Raw genomic sequence first — 20,380 nt, forward strand, 5'->3', positions numbered from 1 at the left:
AGTACAGAAGAAAATACTTAAACCCATATGATTAACATGAAAACAGATGATACTGCCATGGTAACTGTCTAAGTAATCTAGTGGAAATAAACAACTGAAGTAATTAGCCAGAATAGAGTAGCAAAAAAGCAGATAGTATGACAAAAGAGGAAAACAATTTTTGTGTGTGGGAGGGTCTCAATTGTGCCCATGAGATGATAACTTATTTAGGTAACTGACAACATGGAGAGGCTAATGTCATGAAAGAAGAATTACTTTTCCCAAGAGAAGGGGACACATTGGCTAGTTTGAATAAAGTCAGCAGGCTGTGGGCTATAGGGCTGGTCGTCTGGTACCTGGGTCTAGGTGATTAGAGTCCACCTTATTTGAGAAAGTCAGTTCCTACAGTCAGTGAGATTCAATTTACGTTCAATGTACATACAATGGGAATGGATGAACCAAGTCTCTGCATAATCTTTCATGGGCTCTCCAGATGTGATAGTGATATCTAGTTTCTTGCAACATATGAAAATACCTGAAACTGGCCAAATATTGCTCAGAATTATCAAATAGGGCAAAACAAGAATGATACTGGATAGTAACTTCAGATTAAATTTTCATTTTAATGTATTGTTTAAATTTTTACCTCTGCCAGTTTTCAATAAAGTTAATTTGAAAATTCACCTTTTGAGTCCAAAAGAATATTTTAGTCAAAAAGAAGTCCAAAAATTTGCTTGTTCATCCATAAAGCAATTTTAATTACAGAAAGCTCTACATCTATGAAAAAATCTTTACAAAGTAAAAATGACATAAACAAGAGTTCAAGATAAAGGCAAAAACACTGGCAGTTTTTTAAAGTGACCAAAAGCAATTTAACAAAATTTTGATATGCTAACTACTCAGACTTGCACTGTGGGAAATAGAAAAATTCAATGCAAATTCAAAACAAATTTCAAAGTAGCAGCTTCTAAGCTGTTTTCAATTTAGCCAAGAAGATAATATCTAATAAAAGTTCCATGAACACAGAGGACAATATCATTTGTTTACCCCTATCCCTAATACCTACTACAAGTATATGCTAGATATTCAAATATTCATGGAATGCTAGATATTCAAATATTCATGGAATGAATGAACTATCTGGAAATAAGCACTTCTATATGAAAAATAAAGTCACCAAAATTTCAGATACCTACAACAATTATTAAGCTTCATCAAAAAAAAAAAGGGCAAACAAATCTGTTAGCCTCTTCAATAAACAAGGGAGGTTAAATGTAGCTCTAAATATATTACTGTAGGAATAATAGATGGTAGCTTTGAGAGTTAAAGTGCCAGGTTACAAAGTATTCCTCAATGGGGAAAGGGAGTCTTAATGTAAAATTTATTTGCCAGTTCATACAACTAAGCAGCAGCTCAATTGGAATTTGAAACCAGGTCTGATAACAAAGCTCAAGTCTTTCATGTCTACACTATATGATAATATGAAATAGAAGAGATGTTAAAGAGTTTAAGTTAGTGACAGCCAAAGTGCTAACACTGAAAATAAAAAGTAAAGATCTACTGAGAGAAGTTGTTTCTCATGATGCTCTTTTGCATTAGATTGTAGAAGAGGCAAGGTGGGGTACTGGGAAGTTTGCTAAACAGAAAGAATTTAAGTTGGCCTAAACTGCTTAACCTTGATTGAGATCTGCAGACACATAAACTAGTCCTACATAAACTAGTCCTACAAAAACAAATTCATCCTTTCACTGCCCAAAACAAATCAATTCAAAAGTGGCAGCTTCTAAAATCTAAACCATAGCTGAGAAGACAAAAATATAAGCTTAATATACAGATGGTTAAATATTCATAGATGTGTACATACACGAGTTAATATACATACACATATTTCCTTGCTGTCAGCTGAGGCCCAAACAATGACACCCCAGTTAGTAAGGAGCAAGTAAGGAGTATACCTAGAGTCCAGATCTTGGTTTCTAATATAATTCACCAATTAAAGGAACCAGGGTGTCTTGAAGAAATGGTGTATTTTAGGACTGAAGAAGGAAATGTACAAGATAAGCCTGAAGCATCTTGTAGTGCCAGAAAGAATATACTTAAGAAAAATAAAACACTCCACAATAATGAGAGTATGTCAAAGGGACACAGCAGCCAAATAAACAAGCTTCCGATGGCCAAAACTGGAATAATTTGAGCACAAGTCCATACTGACATAAATAAATGCCTGAATAAATAAGTGGGAGAGAAAAGACAAATCTATGTTGAATAGTTTCAAATAATTTTTGTAGATACTCTGCCGACAAGGCAGAGAAATACATAACTCCCCACTCCAAGTGTGGACCACACATAGTGATTTCCTCTCAAACAGTACAGTATAGAAAGGGAGGGAAGATAATTTAACATTGGAGAAATTTGATAAGCACTACCTCAGCCAGCTGATTAAGGTTCATATCAGTTTTAACAGTGTTATTGTTGATGTAAAACCTAAGTTATATTTAGCAAATAAAATGTTGCTAGTATGGGCCCTAGATTTGTGATGATAGCACTTTATCTCCGTGGTATTCCCATATCCCCCCCCCAAATAAACTCAGTCTAGTGATGAGGAAAACAACAAATGAATCTTAATAGGGGGAAATTTTACAAAATACCTGACCAGAACTCCTCAAAACTGACAAGGTAATCAAAAAACAAAGAAAGCCTGAAAAACTGTCACAGCCATGAGGAACCTAAGGAGATGTGACGATTAATTAAGTGTAGTATGGTATCCAAGATGGAATTCTGGAACAGAAAAAGGACTTTAGGTAAAAGGTAAGGAAATAATGATTCATTAGTTGTAATAAATATACCATACTAATTTGAGACAATAGGGGAAACTGGTTGTGGTATATATGGGACCTCTGTACTATCTTCCCAATTTTGCTATAAATATAAAACTGTGCTAAAACATTTATTTTAAAAGTAACAATGTAAGAAATGTAGGAAGTACTGGTATCTGAAAAATGGATGAAATCAGTGGGTGATGTGGACAAAATGGCAAGTTGGCTTTCAGTACTGAAAATTCTGTCTGAATTGTGAGCACTACATAGCACTGTTTTCATTTATATAAGACTTAATTTATTCCCAGACTTTACCTTTTGTTATTGTAAATGTTTTTTCCCTCTTTTACTAATTGATGTAGCAAGGAAAGCTATTAGTAGCTCAATGTTAACTTTGAAAATACCCACTTTACTGATTGCTCGTAACATTCTAAAATGTTTTCTCAGCTTTTCCAGATATCCATAAGCAATAACATTGCCTTCTCCAATATTTACAGTTTATTCTGTTCTCCTGCCTAATTGCATTATCTAGCACTTCTAGACACAAGTCAAATAACGGCAGCATTAATTGGCTTCCTTTTCTGGCTCCCATCTTTAATGGGAATGCTTCTGGTTTTTCCCACACTAATAAATGTGAATCAGAGTATGGCTTAAAATATTCATCTATTCCGCCTGTTCCTCTTACCAAGGGCATCCTCTTTAAAAATCAGGAATGAACTCAAATTTGTATTTATTTATTTATATTTTATTTTATTTTATTTTTTGAGACAGAGTCTCACTTTGTTGCCCGGGCTAGAGTGAGTGCCGTGGCATCAGCCTAGCTCACAGCAACCTCAAACTCCTGGGCTTAAGCAATCCTTCTGCCTCAGCCTCCCGAGTAGCTGGGACTACAGGCATGCGCCACCATGCCCAGCTAATTTTTTCTCTATATATTTTTAGTTGGCCAGATAATTTCTGTCTATTTTTAGTAGAGACGAGGTCTCGCTCTTCCTCAGGCTGGTCTCAAAGTCCTGACCTCAGGCGATCCACCCGCCTCGGCCTCCCAGAGTGCTAGGATTACAGGCGTGAGCCACCGCGCCCCGCCAGTTCAAATTTGTATTTAAATGCAGAAAACATTTTCAATTAAATAATTTGTTTTCTGTGGTTTATTAGTATAATGAATTATACCAAAACATTTTCCAAGGAACTATGCCTACTTCTTGACAAACCATAGTCAAAGAAATGTTCTTTTAATATGCAGTCATAATTCTATCTTCTACATATAACTTAGGTTTTACATCAGTATGTTAGTGATGCTGATGTGCTTTTTGTCATGTTTTAGGATCAGTGTTAAACTAAATTTATAAAGCAACAGGAAGCTTTCCTTCTTTACACTGTGAGTCAATTTAGGTAACATAATAATTACCTATCTCTTATAGGTTTAAAACAATTCATCATCCACCCAAGCCTGGTACTTTTTTTTTTTTTCTGAGACAAAGCTCTTTGCTTTATCTCTTCTTAAATCTTTCCATGTACATATATGGACCTGTTTGCATTTTTCCACAGATCCAAAATTATCTCAATTCAAATATTCTTTTTTTTTTTTTTTGAGACAGAGTCTCGCTGTGTTGCCCAGGCTAGAGTGAGTGCCGTGGCGTCAGCCTAGCTCACAGCAACCTCAAACTCCTGGGCTTAAGCGATCCTACTGCCTCAGCCTCCCCAGTAGCTGGGACTACAGGCATGTGCCACCATGCCCGGCTAATTTTTTTCTATATATATATTTTAGTTGGCCAGCTAATTTCTTTCTATTTTTAGTAGAGACGGGGTCTCGCTCTTGCTCAGGCTGGTCTCGAACTCCTGACCTCGAGCAATCCACCCGTCTCGGCCTCCCAGAGTGCTAGGATTACAGGCGTGAGCCACCGCGCCCGGCCTCGAATATTCTTAAATAATTCATTTCATATACCAACTTTTAATTTTTAGTCTTAAATGCTTTGAAAAACTGAGACTAGGTGCCCATTTATCCCAACTGACAAGTTATAAAGATAGGAAAGGATAAATTAAAACTGCCATTCAATTATTTCTACACAATTTATTAGAATTTCAAAAGGTTGCTGGATACAAAATTCAGTAAGTAAATCAATTTTATTTCTATACAGTTTTGAAAAGGTAACCATTTATAATAGCAACAAAAAAACAACAAAAACCCCAACAGCTACCAGAAATAAATCAACGAGATATGTAAAGAGAATTAAGACATCAAAGATCTAAGTTAAAGGAGAGGTCTATCAAGTTCCTGGATTAAAAGACTCAACATCATAAAGATGTCAATTCTCCAAGCTGATCTACAGATGTAATCCCCATTGAAATCCCAGCAGATTACTTGTAGAGCTTTGAGACAAGCTAATTCTAAAATTTCTATATGCAAGTATTAAAAGCCAAAAAAACCAAGGTACCCTGAAAGAGGAAAGAAATTTGGGAGATGGAAGAAAGGGAGATATCAAAAAAGTCTAGAAGGCTACAGTACTTCGAACAGTATGGGCACAGAGACAGGCAAGGAGACCAGTGGAACAAAATAAAGCAGTTTGGAAGTATCCTGTGAGTGAAAAACCAGCACTTCTATTACTAGGTAGAAATTTCTAAAGAAATTCTTGAACACATGCACCAGGACACACAGAAGGTTCAAAACAGCACTGTTTAAAACAACCAAAACTGGAAACAGCCCAGAGATCTATGAATCATGGATTAGATAAATATATTGTGACATGTTAGTAAAATGGATCATAATAGTGAAAAGGAATAAAATACAGCTATATGCATCATAATCTCTCAATGTTGAGGAAAAGTAGAATTCTATTACATAAAATTCAACTATAGACAAAACATTGTTGAGAGAGACGTACATAAGTAGCAAAACTAAAGGAAAGACAAGAAAATGATTGTAAGTCAGAATAAGTGGTTTACCTCTTAGGGAGATAGAGGGAGATGTGTTCTGGTAGGAGCACACAGGAGGCTTTAAAAAGGTACTGGCATCATTCTACTTCTTAACCTTGGTGGAATTACACAGGTGTTTGCTTTATTATTCTTTAAATTGTATATACACATTTCATACATTTGTCTATATATTTCACAGCATTTTTTAAACACTACTTTTAAAAGTTGTAATATTAACAGCCCAATCTTTACTTTCAAATGGCAATCAATGTTTACTTATTCACCACAGCCTGAAGAGACATCTGTATTCTCACAACTAGCAAGTATGAAGATGACAACATACCTTATATAGTCCAAAGCCAGGATCAATAAGACAGGCATGAGTTGATGTAGATGGCTGACTGGAGGGTCCCACCCGTGGAGTTTTCTTTACTTTAGGTGGACTATTAGAACAGGGTTTGGCCTCTCTATCAGTCTGTGTAGATGTGCTAGGAAGAAGATCTGGGTCTGTGCGAACTAGTAGCTGAATTATATCATTCAGTCCAACATCATAGTCAAATAAAGTATATCCATTTTCCAACTAGAAAAAAATAGAAAAAGATATTGAAATACTTTTCTTAAATCTTATCTTTCTACAACTTTAGGATGTTCTAGCCAAACTATTAAAGCTCATAACAATGCATTTAGTGATTTTGAAACCATTTTTACTACTTCACAGCCTCTGATGTCAGCATCTCCTCTAGACCCCAATATATTCCTAGGAATCACTCCATATTAGCTAAAGGGAACACTACTGGCCATCAAAACCAAAAATGTATCATTGCTACTGTGACCTAATGACCTAGGCAAAAAGTTTGTAAACTAGATTTAATTTCTCACCAAGTTTTAATAAATAGTGCCTGAATCCACTGCAAGAAAACGGTGACTTTTTAAAGCAAGTTGTTGCATGACCTTCTGTTTGTAAAGACATTAAGTCAAACATTTTATCTTTCTGAAGCATTGTCAGTAATTTCGAGGGAAAAAAAAAAAGAAATCAAGCAGGAATAATTACCTTGTAGCCCACCTATATTTTGGCAAGGGTTATGGCTTGATTTGCTCCCCCCCTCAAAAACAATGTTGAAATCTTAATCCAGAGTACCTCAGAATGTGACCTTATATGGAAATAGTCTTTTATAGAGGTAATCAAAGAATAAATTTAACAAAAGACATGTAAAACTGACTGTTATGGGCTGAGTTGTAACCCCCCCAAATTTTTATGTTGAAGTCCTAACCCCAGTACCTCAGAATGTGACTGTATTTGGAGATAGTGTCTTTAAAGGGTAATTAGTTAAAATGAAGTCATTAAGGTGGCCCCTAATCCAATGACTAGTGTCCTTATAATACGGAAATTTAGACAGAGAGACAAAGCAGGAAGACAGTGAAGACACACAGGAAAAAAGCGGCCTTGTGACTGGAGTGATGCATCTACCAGCCAAGAAACAAGATTTCTGGCAAACACAGAAGCTCAAGGAATGATTCTTCCCTAGAACTATCAGTGAGAGCAGGGCGTTGCTGAAACCTTGAATTCTAGCCTCTAGAACTGTGAGAGGATAAATTTGTTATTTTAAGCCACCTAAATTGATACTTTGTTACAGCAGCCCTAGGAAACTAAGTCTCCACTTTATTGCTTTGTAAAGTTAAGTTGGCTACTTCACAGTGATACAGTGAAACAAGAAAACTAAATTCTTTGAAGATCAGAACTATCATTTCCCCAGAAACACGACCAATATGTGATACTTGTCACCATTCACAATTCTAACACACTAAGATCATATTTGAGAAGTCAATCAAAAGAACACCCTCTAGTTCTGAATTCCTGGAGAGAAAAAACTTGGCCGGGCGCGGTGGCTCACGCCTATAATCCTAGCACTCTGGGAGGCCGAGGCGGGTGGATCATTTGAGCTCAGGAGTTCGAGACCAGCCTGAGCAAGAGCGAGACCCCGTCTCTACTAAAAATAGAAAGAAACTATATGGACATCTAAAAATATATATAGAAAAATTAGCTGGGCATGGTGGCACATGCCTGTAGTCCCAGCTACTCGGGAGGCTGAGGCAAGAGGATCGCTTGAGCTCAGGAGTATGAGGTTGCTCTGAACTAGGCTGACGCCACTGGCATAGCCCAGGCAACAAAGTGAGACTCTGTCAAACAAACAAACAAACAAACAAAAAAACAGCTCAAGGAGCAAAACCAACATTCTCCAATAGCCAAAAAAACAAAACAAAGCAAAAACACCAATTCTGGAAGAGGTAAAAAAGCACAACTTGACAAAATACACAACTGATGAACACTAAGATAACTATTTAAAAATTGAAGTGCTTAAAGTAGAAAATAAAATTCTGTAACAAGCAAATTGATTGGTAGGGCATTCCCTAAAATGAAGATAGCAGTTGAAGTGGTAAAATAATTAGAAATGTTTCTGTATCTCTCCATTGAAATTTGAGGCACAAGAGTCAGAAGGACCCTTGGGGCATTTCTACACTCAACCCCTCCAATTTCTTCCAAATGATTGTCAAGAGTAAATACAAGTTGTTTTAAGTGGTACTCTTTCTAACCTAGATTTGACAGGAAAACAATGTCTAAATTCAGAGTGGAACACTAAGCATTTCAAGGCCTGAAGCCCTACAGTAAGTTACGTCCACACTAACATGTAACCCCCCTTTCCTCATGCTTCCTATGACACTTTTTAACCCAGATTATCCACTCCTTCCCTAATCCTAAGTACTCCACCAGTCTTCCTAAAATAGTGATTATTACCCATTGCATAGCAAGTTCCAGAGATTCCACACAGCTTTATTCCACAAAGCTTCACATATTATTATGAAGAGTTGTGAAGTGCTGGAATGATTTTCTTGAAAAGTACTGAAGTTCTTCCACATTTAATGAAAATGAAGATTGAAAATTATTTCTAACACTCAAAAATTATGTTCTAAGTAGGGAAAAATGGATGAGGTCACTGAGAAATTACAAACACCTACAAGTTGCAAGTGTGTAACTATGATCCATTAACGTCTCAGAAGTAAAAATGTTTGAGAACTGCTGTGCTAGAAGATGGAGATGCAGGATTTACAATACTGGAAAAGCAGGAATAGTTGAGATTTTTTGTCAGACCACACTCTTGAATTTTCACTAGGTTGAAAAAAGAAACTCCAGATTAACAGGAAGAACTTCAACAGTGATGCAAGGGAAAGTAGGAAGCAAGTACCAAGCGGTAGTGGCTGAGAAGGCAGTGGGGAAGTCATTCTCAAGAAACTACTGACTAGGAATGCAGGTGAGGGGCATAAGTTAATAACCTTCATGTATCCATCAGGTATTATATATTATACACACATTCCTTTAAATAGGCAAGTACTTTTATGCTGTAATTCTGTGAAAACAAAGCGTGTGGGGCAGGGAAGACACCTTTTTCTTAAACTAAGGTTCATGCCCCACATCTGCAATCTATTTTAAGGCTATCCCTATAGTGGTAACAAGGGAAAGAATGAGAGGAGGGAAGAGAGAATCCTTTCAAAGTAGGAAAAGCTTTAGATTCTCAAAAGCTTTAGAGATCCACCAACACAACTCTTCCTTAAAATGACCCAATCCCCAGGGTACCTCAAACTCAATCTCCCATATAGAAATGTTCACATGAGGCTATCCTACTCCAACCAGAACTTACATCCCTGAATTGCTGGTGTCCATCTTGACTCTTAAAAGTGGAGTCAATTATGCTGCTTCTCAAACTTAATACACAGATCACCTGGGTACCTTGTTATAGTACAGATTCTTCAGTAGGTCAGCTTCAGCAGGACTGGTCTGAGGCTCCCAGGTGAAGCTAATGCTTGCTGGTCCTGAGAAACCAGGGACCATACTCTGAATAATAAAAGACTATCTTTCAACATTCATTTTCAAACCCTGGTGTTCATCAGAATCTCCCGTGGGGTCTTGTTAAATTCAACTACTTGTGGTTCTGGGATGAGCCAAGCATCTACAATAAATATCCACAAGTGATTCTGATACATACCAAAGATTAAAAACAGCAACCTAACATACAAATGGAGGGAAGGTACCACTTGTTAGACACTAAATTTGATTTTATGACATTTTTCACTATGTGGTAGTAAAGCACCTTCAGGAATGGGTACTGTTTTCCAATGAGGACAAAGGTATTTCACAGGATAGGTACAGCCTGTGATGCTAATCCAGTAATTGCATGCTGCACACACACCACCTCTCTTGCACAGACTGGGGTACTCCAAAAATCAACAGGGATAATCACTTCCAGGGCTACTTGTCAGCTCATAAGGAAGTGAACACAGCTGGCATCAGTGGCCTGCCTTTTCTGTCTCCAAATCAATAGCTGGCACCAAAGGTCTAGTTCTCATCCCTACTGGTTTATCACTGGGCTGAAGAAATCAAAGTAGTGAATTATCGACTGCTCTGGGGGAGGAAGTGCAAAGGTTGTTATCCTCAACAGTTTTTCCTGGAATTTGAAATGAGCTTCCTGGTTTACTGAATGAAAGTCTACTTTGTTGCCCTGAATTTAACCCAATCCCTACTTTTTCCTCAAGATGGGCCAGGTGATTTTAGTATATTTCATAGTTAGACTTTAGGGGTGTCGTCCAGAAATACATTCTCATCCTTCATTTTTATCTCTGGTGCTGAAATCCTATCCTAGGAATTCACGTACTATTGTCCCTAGCCAGAATATAAAAATGCAGATTTGATGTTTTTTCATCTGTGACCAAACGGAAACAGGTAGCAGTCACTTGAGGCACAGCAATACAAACCTATATAGTATTTAATATATGTACAGTTATTTCAAAAGCAAAGTTTACAACTAAATCGAACACCTGTTTTTACAAGTCATCAACACTGAAGAATCAGTATAAAACTGGCTGCAAACCCAAATCAAAGGTACGTAACATTTAAAAAAAGAAAGAAAAAAAAACCTCTGCCTCTCTGTTTCCCAGAGTGTAATTTGTTACTCTGAAATTTTTGCGCAGTTTTTGAAAGGTAAGCCTGTGAAGGGGAGAAAAATATTCAAGTCTTCTGCAGCTATAAGCTATTAATACTTCTACCAAATCAAACAGATCTACATCTCAAACCACAAGACTGGAGCCAAACTAGGGTCTATCAACTCAAGATGCCAGCTTTAGTGCGTTAACAGCAACAAAAAGTCAAAAACATGACGGGTCTGGGTGTCTAGGTAAAGACTATGAGAAACTTGCGGGATAGGGAAAAATCTTAAGACTGGTCAGACCATGGCCATACCATACAAATACCAGAGATGCCCACAAACACTCTTACTGCCAAAAACAGTTTCAGCTTTCAAGTATGTATCGCTGGCTATGCTGCAGTGCTGTGTTAAAAGCTTGAAAGACGGGAATATTAGAAGGTGAGAGCAAGAAAGGCAAAGTCTTAAACTCCTTTCTACTCTAAGAATAAACCTCCGGCCCCTACCGGGCAGTGTTGAACTCGGCTCCAGGGTACATCAACAGCGCCTTCATGCCCAGGTCTCTAACCCTCCTCAAAACAGGTTCTAAGTCTAGGAGAGGTGATGAGGGATAGGAACCAGAAGTTCGAATCTTCGAATTGTGCAAATCCTTCCACAGTGAGGAAGCAAAGCTAAGGTTCTTATTCCCGAGAGAGAGAGCAATGCTCCCCCCTGCTTGGGAGCCCGAGGCGCGGAAGCGCCACGGAAGCAACGTGAGCCCTTAGCTGGGTCAGCGCCGCCGTGAGCCGGGGGAGCCAGCCCTCCGCGCCTCCCGCGCTGTGGCATGGCCGCCAGAGCCCGCCGGCCTCCCCGCTCTCCAGGAGCCCCAGGCCCTCCGAGCGCGGGAAGCGAGGGACCCAGGTACCCTATGACTGAGGCCGCGGTCCTACCAGAAGAAAAAAACGGCGAGTTCTTAGCGCTCTAGGCTCCCTCACTTTCGACGCCGCAGGGCGCACCTGCAGCCGGAGCTGATGGGACCCCGCTGTCCCCCGCAGCCCGGCGCCTCGCGGGGCTACCCAACAGAAGCGGAGCCAGGTGCGCCCCGCGCGCGTCGCACAGAGCCCTCAGACCCGCGCGTCAGACGCCCAGCTGTCCCTGCCCCGGGCTTGCCGAGGGATGCGGCGGGCGCGCCTCACCTGCTTGCCCCGGTAGAAAAGGCGCTGGTACTCGGGCCGCACGTTGAACAGCATCCACACCCGCTCGCGCAGCTCCTCAATCGTGGCTTTGCGAGACACGTCCTCAATGGTGCGCGTCTTGGAACCGTCGATGGTGCGAACCTGGATCCACATATTGGCGCCGGGAGAGGGGCCGGCCCCCTTTGTCTCCCCCTGTGCTCTGGGCGCCGCGCCCCGCCCGGCCCGCGCCGCTAGCCCGGAGGCTCCGGCTCTCCGCGGCGGGCAGACGAGGGCGCGCACAGACAAGGAAGACCGACCAGAGGCCGGTCCCGACAGGCGGCGGCGACTCTTCAGACCGCGCGCCCACCCAGCCCAGCTAAGGAGAAAAAACCGGAACCAGTCCGAGGCGCCGCCACAGTCACAGCCTCACAAATAGGAAGAAGCCATGTCTGCGTCGCGCGGAGTGTTTACTTATAGAGCTATAGCTCCCACATGGAGGTCACGGCGCCAACCCGGATCTCGCGAGATCCACGCCGGGCTCCGCCTTAAAGAGGAAGCGGCGGGGAGATGGTTACAGACCCAGAGGAACTAAAATGGGCGGGCGCGGAGAGGGCGGAGAGGGCGGGGCTGCCAAGAGCCGTTACTTGCCCCACAGCCTGCACCTGGGCCCCGGGCACGCCTCCGAGCTATTGGGTTTCGGGCAGTTACGCGGCCGCCCACACCAATTGCCCTTTTAGGTCTCGGTTTCGGGGCCGAGGGGGCGGGTGACTCCTCAGGCCTAGCGGATAGGGTTCTCTGGTCTTGAAAACACACCAAAAATAAGAAACCCTGACGTGCACTTGTATGATCATGAAAAGGGGGCGCGGGCAGGCGCGGCCTAAATTTCTGAGAAAGCACAGAAGGAAATGAGCGCGCCCCGCGGCACTCCGCCCGACAACGCCGGCCACGAGGCCTGGCGGAGCCGGTCTCCCAGGAAAGGCCCTGGGGACTCTTCTGCTTCGCAGACAAGCGTCCCGCCTGGCCTGAGTGCTGCGTTGGTGCGGAAACCCGCTGCTGGACTGGGGTCACAGGCCGCAGGTCCTCTGAGGTCGCCCCCTAGGCCCGCCGCCCTCCCGCCCGGGCCTCTGGCGGTGGAGGCGGCCGTGCGGCGGCGGGGATGGCCCCTAGCTAGAACCAGACATTTCCGTTTGTGGACCTTCCGCGTTAGGTGTGCCTCCGGCCTAAGGGATTGTGGGTTTGCGGAAAACAGTTTTAAATAATGCGGAACTACACACCTCCGAAGAAAGAGCGTACTTCAAAGATCCTACTAGGAATGCATTCTCAGAAATAGGCCCCAGGCAGCACTACCTAACGGGGGGCTTTTTGAAAATGAAAATATGCCCTCGTAAGAAGGGAGAGAGCACATGAAGGTAGAAAACAAAACAATTGGACTTTGTATTTGCCAGAATCGGTAACTTGACTATTCACGCTGGTGCTAATTATTCCCATTATGGTAGAGCAGCATTTTTGTAATAAACAGTTAAAATAATTACAAACACAAGACGAGTACTATCAAGAAAAAAATAAAAGGCCCAGCATGGGAGGAACAGAAAAAATGAAATACACATACGTATTTTAGGTCTCTGCCCTTGCTGAAAATTTCACATTCACTTAGAACCTCTATATAGAATTCATCTGGCCTGTTCCTGCTTTAAAGTAAATATTGAGTATTCATTACATATGTAAATGAGATGATAGATATACCTAAAGCGCACTTCCCACCTACCCCAATAAAGCATAACTATTTACTATTATATGCTGTGCCCTTTTGGAGTTATATTAAGATATTTTTAGTCCCCTGCAGCAAAAAATTTACAATCTAGTTGAGATAAGATTTAGCAAAAATAAAAACATTTAAGAATAATTTAGTACTTAACAGTCTGACGTTGGTTAAAACCATGATAAGTGACGAAAGAAAGGGGACTAGAATGATCTGGGAACTTAAGAATAGGTGTACAACTTGATCCAAGTTAGATGGTATATGGTGGTGGGGGCAGCATTTAAATGTTAAATTCATGGATTGAGATAGATCTGGATTATAATCCCAGTTTTCTGCTTGCTTAAAATGTGATTTTGGGCAAATTCTTCAATTTCCTTAATGTAAAACGGTGCTTAAAACACCTAAGGAATGTAAAGTGCTTAGCATAACTATCCCTGAATAGTACACAATACATTATTTTAGTGCTATTGTTATGGAGAAGAGTTAGGTAAACAGAATGCCCATAGTGGAGAGAATGCTTAAGTAAAGACAAAAAGGCATTTTCACAGGTCAGAAGAGACTGCAATCAGAGAAACGTTGACTAAATAAAGAAGGGCAGTGTGTGAAATTAGCATTCAAAGCAGTAGATTTTTGTGGGCCCCAGGGAGAAAATAAGGTTTTTAAGGAGTGATTAATGTCATTAAATATGTATTTGGAAGACAGCATAAGGAATCTGGATGTATGCCTTAGACAAAAAGTAAGGGACAGGGAAATGAGAGGAAGAGATTGTTAGAAAATTTAGTAAAGAGGCAATTGTGTGTTTTGGTGAAATTAATGACAGTGGGGTAGGAAAGGAAAGGATGTATTCCAGAGTATTCTAGAACATTGAGCCTAGAGGACTTGTAGGATGTATGGATATGAGGGATGAGGAAAACGGAATGTTGGGAATAATTCCCATGTTTCTAGTTTGGGAGACTAAAGTGGTTGACTTGGATAGATGGTGATGCTCTTAACTGAATTAGAAGAGGAAGCAAGTTGAGAAAATGCAGCAAGTTCCAACTGAGGTGTATTGCATTTGCAATACATCCAAAATATGATACCTAGATGGAGATGTCTAACTGACTGTAAGAAATACAAATCCAAGGTATTGAAGTGAAGTAGGAAAGTTCTTAGAGAGGGACTAGTTCAAAACTCCTGTACTCACTCACAGGCAATTTATCCTCCTTAATGTGGTGGGGCTTTAATTGGAAAACTCCCTGGGGGGGGGGGAGACTGCTGTCAAAATTGGGTATTTTCTGAGACTGTATAGGATTTGTGTTAATCTACTTAATCAATATAGATTCCAAAGGATTGGCAGGACAATTTAGAGATGTAAGACTTAGAAATTATGTATTTGTCCTGTGCAAACCAAATGAATTACAGCTGGAAATATTAAGCTTATGTGTGCAGTAAGCTACATACGGTATATACATAAATATTAATAATTGCAAGTAATGAGTCTATGTACAACAAAATACATCCTTCCTGTGTTTCTCTACATAGTATTGAGTACTACAAGTTTTTCTCTCTTTCCCTACAATGCTGTGGTCTGCTTAGGAATCTGCCCAGTTGTAAAAACAAAATAGAAGTTCTCTGACAAAAACCACAATATTAATTAGTTTTGACATATCATACCTTATTACTAAATGTGTAGCTGAAACAATTTGGATATGAGGAGGGAAGGAAAAGAGGAATAATGTACATGGATGAAAAGCATATACTAAAGTTTATACTATCAGTCATAATCCAGTATTTGTTCAAGTGAAAAAAGCAAAACAGAAAGACAAATGATTGTAGAACTAATTCTAAAATCTTATCATACCTCAGAATGGCTCCAGTTTTCTCAACTACTGTCCCCAAATCAAGAACTTATTTTTAAAAATGAATTTCATTCTGCTTTCTGAATCTATGATTACCACCTTTTCATATGCCCCTCTATGCTGGATGTCTTCCTTTTTCTCCTCCAGGGCCACTCTCTGCCTGCAGTCTTAGGGTCCAAAGGTAGGGAGTATAGAAGGGCAGTGCTCTTCCAACTGAGTTTGACCAACGTGGAGGGAGCACAGACAGGAAACTGCAGGATGGGAAGAGAATGAAGCCAGGATATTTTCCCCCTAGCTTTCTCCCTGAAAGATCAACTCAGGTTGTCCCTTGCCTTTACAGGATGTCACTCCTCTTCAAGTGGCTTGCTGTGCCTTACTCACTCTTCCATCTTCTGATAGCCTCTCCCTCCCTTATTACTCTGGGTCTAAGGGTTGTAACAGCTTTATAGTCACTAGTCCTAGATTCATACATTTTCCTTCAGTTCCCTGTATCTTGCCCCATACTCCTAAAATTGGTCCCATAGGATGGGGGGAACCATTAAGTTATCTTAACTAGAGGATTTCTGTTATAATCTCTAATGCTATTGTAGAAGGAGCTACATCTTATAAGAAATAAACTAGAATTTCCATTGGCTAAAAAGCACTTCATACTGTTGCTCATTTTTAAGTTTGTCATATTTTAAAGGGTGTGCTTTTTTCTTTTAACAGAATCACAGGTTTTTACTGTGGAAATCTAGAGGTCATTCTGGTCTAACCTTCTCTTTAACAAATGATAAAATGATTCGGGCACAGACATGTAACCAATGAGGGATAGTGTTAGTGCTTAAACCTCCAATATCCTTTCTCAGTAGCCAAGTGTTCTTTACCTTCCAGTTGTCCCTCTTTTGTCTCTCTGGAGGCTTCCCCTTTCACTTTGTCTAGAGAATAAACTTATTCTTTTCTGTAGTGAGTGCCCCTGGTTCTTTGGACAACTTGATAGCTCAGGTGGGAGTAGGGACCTGGGTTCTCACTAAAGACTTGCAATTTATCCCAGTTTTCAGTGTCATGCCTTCCCCTGCATTCTCCAATTTGTCTTTCCTATTGCTGAACCTTTCTGAGGGTCTTTGGATCAATTTAGCTCAGATTTCTCCCACTGAAGGCAATGTTTAACATCATTTATGGGAGGCCATTATTTTGGACTAGGTTCCTGCACCAGGCTCCAGCAGACTGGACAAAACTAAGGACCACAATAATCAAACTGAATTTTGAAATGGGCCAGTTTTTTTTTTTTTTTTTAACCCAGGAAATTCAGAACAACCAATCAGAGAGGGCCCAGTTTACCTGAGCTGGCGTAAGAAAGTTCACTCTGTTTTATCCATATAAGGAAAGTAACTTTGCAATGACCAATCTGCGTTTTATTCTGTTTCTGCTTTCTTCAGGCCTTTTTTGCCTATAAAGCCAACCCCCTCTGCTCAGCTCAGCAGAACACTCATTCTATTTTATATCTATATGTTACCGTATTCTAGAATTACAAATAAAGACCAACTAGATCTTCAAACTAAATTTATTGTAATGTCTTTTGACATCATTTAGGGTTCAACGTCCTGATGATGGGGTTAACTTAGGGATTGACTTCCAGTTAGGTTGTCACATACAACTTACTCTGCAAAATAAATGTTAGGGGTTTATAATAACAGTACTTTACTGTCTCTCATAGCTTCTGTGGGACAAGAATCAAGAAATGACTCCATTGAAAAGCCTGAATTCTGGCTCAAGGTCTCTCACACCATCACAGTGAGATAGGGCCAGAACTGGAAGAATACGGACTAGGGTGGCTGGGAATTAGCTAGGCCTCTCTCCCGAAGAAGTCTCAGGATCTCTCCATATGATTTCTCTCTGTGGGCTAGTTTGGGTATTCTTACAGCCTGGCCTCCCCAGGAGCAGTCAGACTGCTTACATGGTGGTTGAAGACTTCAAGGAAGGATGAGAATTCTACTGAGCAAATGCAAGCTGTTCCCTTTTTATGGCCTAGCTTTGAAAGTCACATAGTGTCACTTCTATCATATTCTTTTGATCAAAACATTCAGAACCCCACCCAGTCTCAAGTGGAGTTAATTTGACCCTCTCAATGGGAGGAGGGTCAAAGTCACTTTATAAGAAGAGCCCATGGGATGGAAGATACTGTTGCAGCCATTCTTGGAAAATAGAAACTGCAGTATAACTCTTCCATCTAATTTTTTCCATCATTTTTTTTGGTATAACCAAAGAGTTTTTAAATTATGAAATACATCAGCGATACTAAAAGAATTATAGAGAATAATACAATAAGCACTCTTGTATTCACTACCTTGCTTTATAAATAAAATATTTCAGGTAGTTAAAACCCCCTCTCTGCTTACATTCCCCTTTCTTTCACTTTTCCAACAAGGTAAACATTGTCTTGAATTGGGTGTTTATTATTATCATACATGCCTTTATATTAATACCTTTAATACATGTACATGTATTTCTAAACAATAATACATTTGGGTGTGTTTTAAAATTTTATATAGCACGATTCTTTATAACTTTGAAACTTGCTTCTTTAACTCAAAATTATTTTTCTGAGATCTGTTCATATTGTTGTATAGTTCTGGTACAAACTTTTCCTTAAAGGATTCGATGGTAAATATCTCAGGTTTTGTAGGCAGAATGATATTTGTTGTAACTACTTCATTCTACAAGTCTACAAAAGCAGCTAGACTCAATATGTAAATTAATGGATGTGGCTGTGTTCTAATAAAATTTTATTTACAAAAATAGTTGTCAGACTACAGGATTTGGCCTGTGGGCCATAGTTTGCTGACCCCAGTTTTAGTACATTCGTTTTTACTTATATATAATATTTTATTGTATAAGTGTACCAAAATGTAATCATTCTCTTTTTGATGTATATTCAGGTTGTATTTTTTACTCTTATAAACAATGTCATAAACATTCTTGTACATTTCACTGTGTGCAGAGTTTCTCTGGGGTATAGATCAAAAAGTAGTCCATAAGCTTTTCATCTTCTAAAGATGTGTTTGTATCTCTCTTCAGCTATCCTCTTCTCTCTTGTTCTTTCGGGTTTGTTACATTAAAAATTTCTTTACTACCATTTTTATGAGGTTTTTGAGCAGGAGTTGAGTTGATATGGCATATTTCTCTTACATGTTCTTTAATTTAGTTCTTTCCCTTCATTATTGAATACACAGTAGATCATCTGAAGTTCAATGAGCGTTAGGTTGAGGCTAATGACTCTTGTTTTTGGCAAATTAATGATTTTATCGTCATCCCAATTGCACTGTCACTATAAGCCATGCTCATTTTTTCCATTTTCCACTAACTGATATAAGGTATTATACACAAAATATCTAAATAATTGTCAAAACAAAGCCTATTACATATACCAAAATGATGATATTAGTGAAACTAAACTGTTTGGCAGGCAGGCAAGGATTTTAGGGCTTTGACTAAAATTCATTTATAAAAAGTGGGCAGAATTTTCCTTGTTCCTGTTGTTGGTGCTCCCCTTCTTTCCCTTGTAAATTGCAGTACAATTTACAGCTCGTCAGAACTCATCTCCATGCACATCTCAGGATCTTCTGGCAGAGCAATTCTCACCCAAGATGATCTGTCACTGCACCATGTGGGTCTAGCCTAGGCTTGTTGACATAGTGGATGTGCAGGGTTCTAGAAGAGCCAGTGGAAGACTACACAGCCTCTTGAGGTCTAGGCTTTGAATTGGTGCAAGGTTACCTCAACAGATTTTATTGGCCAAAACAAGTCACAAGGGTAGCCCAAATTCAAGTAGAGGGAAAACTGACTTCTCTTAATAGGAGGAGTTGCAAAGTCTCATTGCAAAACAGTGTGGATATAGAAAGGGGAATAATTATGGTCATTTTTTATAATTAATCTAAAACACCATCTCTTACTAACCTTAATTGTAATAGATTACCCATTGATAAACTTTCATAGTAATATTGGCCTCTATTTCTCATAATCTTTCAATCCCTCAATCTACCACAGATTATTGTTGTATAAGTGTGCTTCATGTATTTGCTGGTTCAGGCTGAATTTTGTTGTCAGCTGATGCTGATGACCACTTTGAACTACTTCAACTTTTGTCACCTAGTATTATTTTATCTAATCCTAGCTAAGGCAAAATTATATACTTTTTTGAGTGATTCCTTAGAATATATCATGTTGCAATCTAAAAGACATTAGGGATTATTGTTTTGATTGTTTTAAATTCATAGAAATAAAAGTTGCTTTAAAAATATAACAATACAGTTGACCCTTGAATAACACAGGTTTGAACTGTGTAGGTAAACTTATATGCAGATTTCTTTTTCAACCAAACGTGGGTGGAAAATACAGTCATCAAAGGACCTAAAACCTGAGGATATGGGGAGCCCACTTTTCGTATACTGGGGCAGGTCCAACTGTGGGACTTGAGCATGTGCAGATTTCGGTATATACAGGGGTCCTTGAGCCAGCCCTGTGTATACTGAGCGACTACTGTATTTAGTTTCTTAAAACGTATCACAAATAAGTATAATTTAAAAAATGTGTGTGAACAACAACCTGATTAAAAATAGGCACAAGCCCTTCACAAAAGCATCTAAATGGCCTATATGCATATGAAAAGACCCTAAATATGGTTATCAAGGAAATGTAAGTCCCACTAGAATGGACTAATAATGATTAAAAGGCTGATAATATTAAGTGTTAGCAAGAATATAGAGCATCTGGAACTTCCATATATTGCTGGTGAGAGCGTACTAATTGATTAAATTGGAAAACTGCTGGGAACTTTCAACATACCTACTCTTGGAGCAATTCCACTCATAGGTATGTGTGCAATAGAAATTAAGACATATGTCCAACAAAATAAGTACAAAAGTGTTTATAGAAGACTTAGTTCTAATAGCCCCAACTGAAAACCACTTCA

At 39.6% G+C, this 20,380-nt stretch overlaps 1 protein-coding gene across 5 annotated transcripts in view; it reads right to left on the minus strand.

The window, feature by feature from the left end:
- The window catches only part of UHRF2 (ubiquitin like with PHD and ring finger domains 2), a 75,285-nt gene extending 62,930 nt beyond the window's left edge, over nucleotides 1–12,355 (minus strand). For 4 of the 5 annotated variants that reach the window (XR_006737962.1, XR_006737963.1, XM_045563852.1 and 1 more), the window contains exons 1-2: nucleotides 11,854–12,347; nucleotides 6,049–6,285 (exon numbers count right to left, since the gene is read on the minus strand). Coding sequence is in view for 3 of the 5 variants with exons in the window: in XM_045563852.1 (XP_045419808.1) it covers nucleotides 6,049–6,285; nucleotides 11,854–12,006 (390 nt within the window). In the remaining 2 variants the exon portion in view is untranslated. Of the gene's footprint in view, nucleotides 1–6,048; nucleotides 6,286–11,853 lie in introns of all 5 variants that reach the window. The other variant, XM_045563851.1, reaches the window with a different exon arrangement.
- Between the last annotated feature and the right edge of the window lie 8,025 nt (nucleotides 12,356–20,380).

Source organism: Lemur catta, chromosome 10 (assembly GCF_020740605.2).
Source record: "Lemur catta isolate mLemCat1 chromosome 10, mLemCat1.pri, whole genome shotgun sequence".
NCBI lineage: Eukaryota > Metazoa > Chordata > Mammalia > Primates > Lemuridae > Lemur > Lemur catta.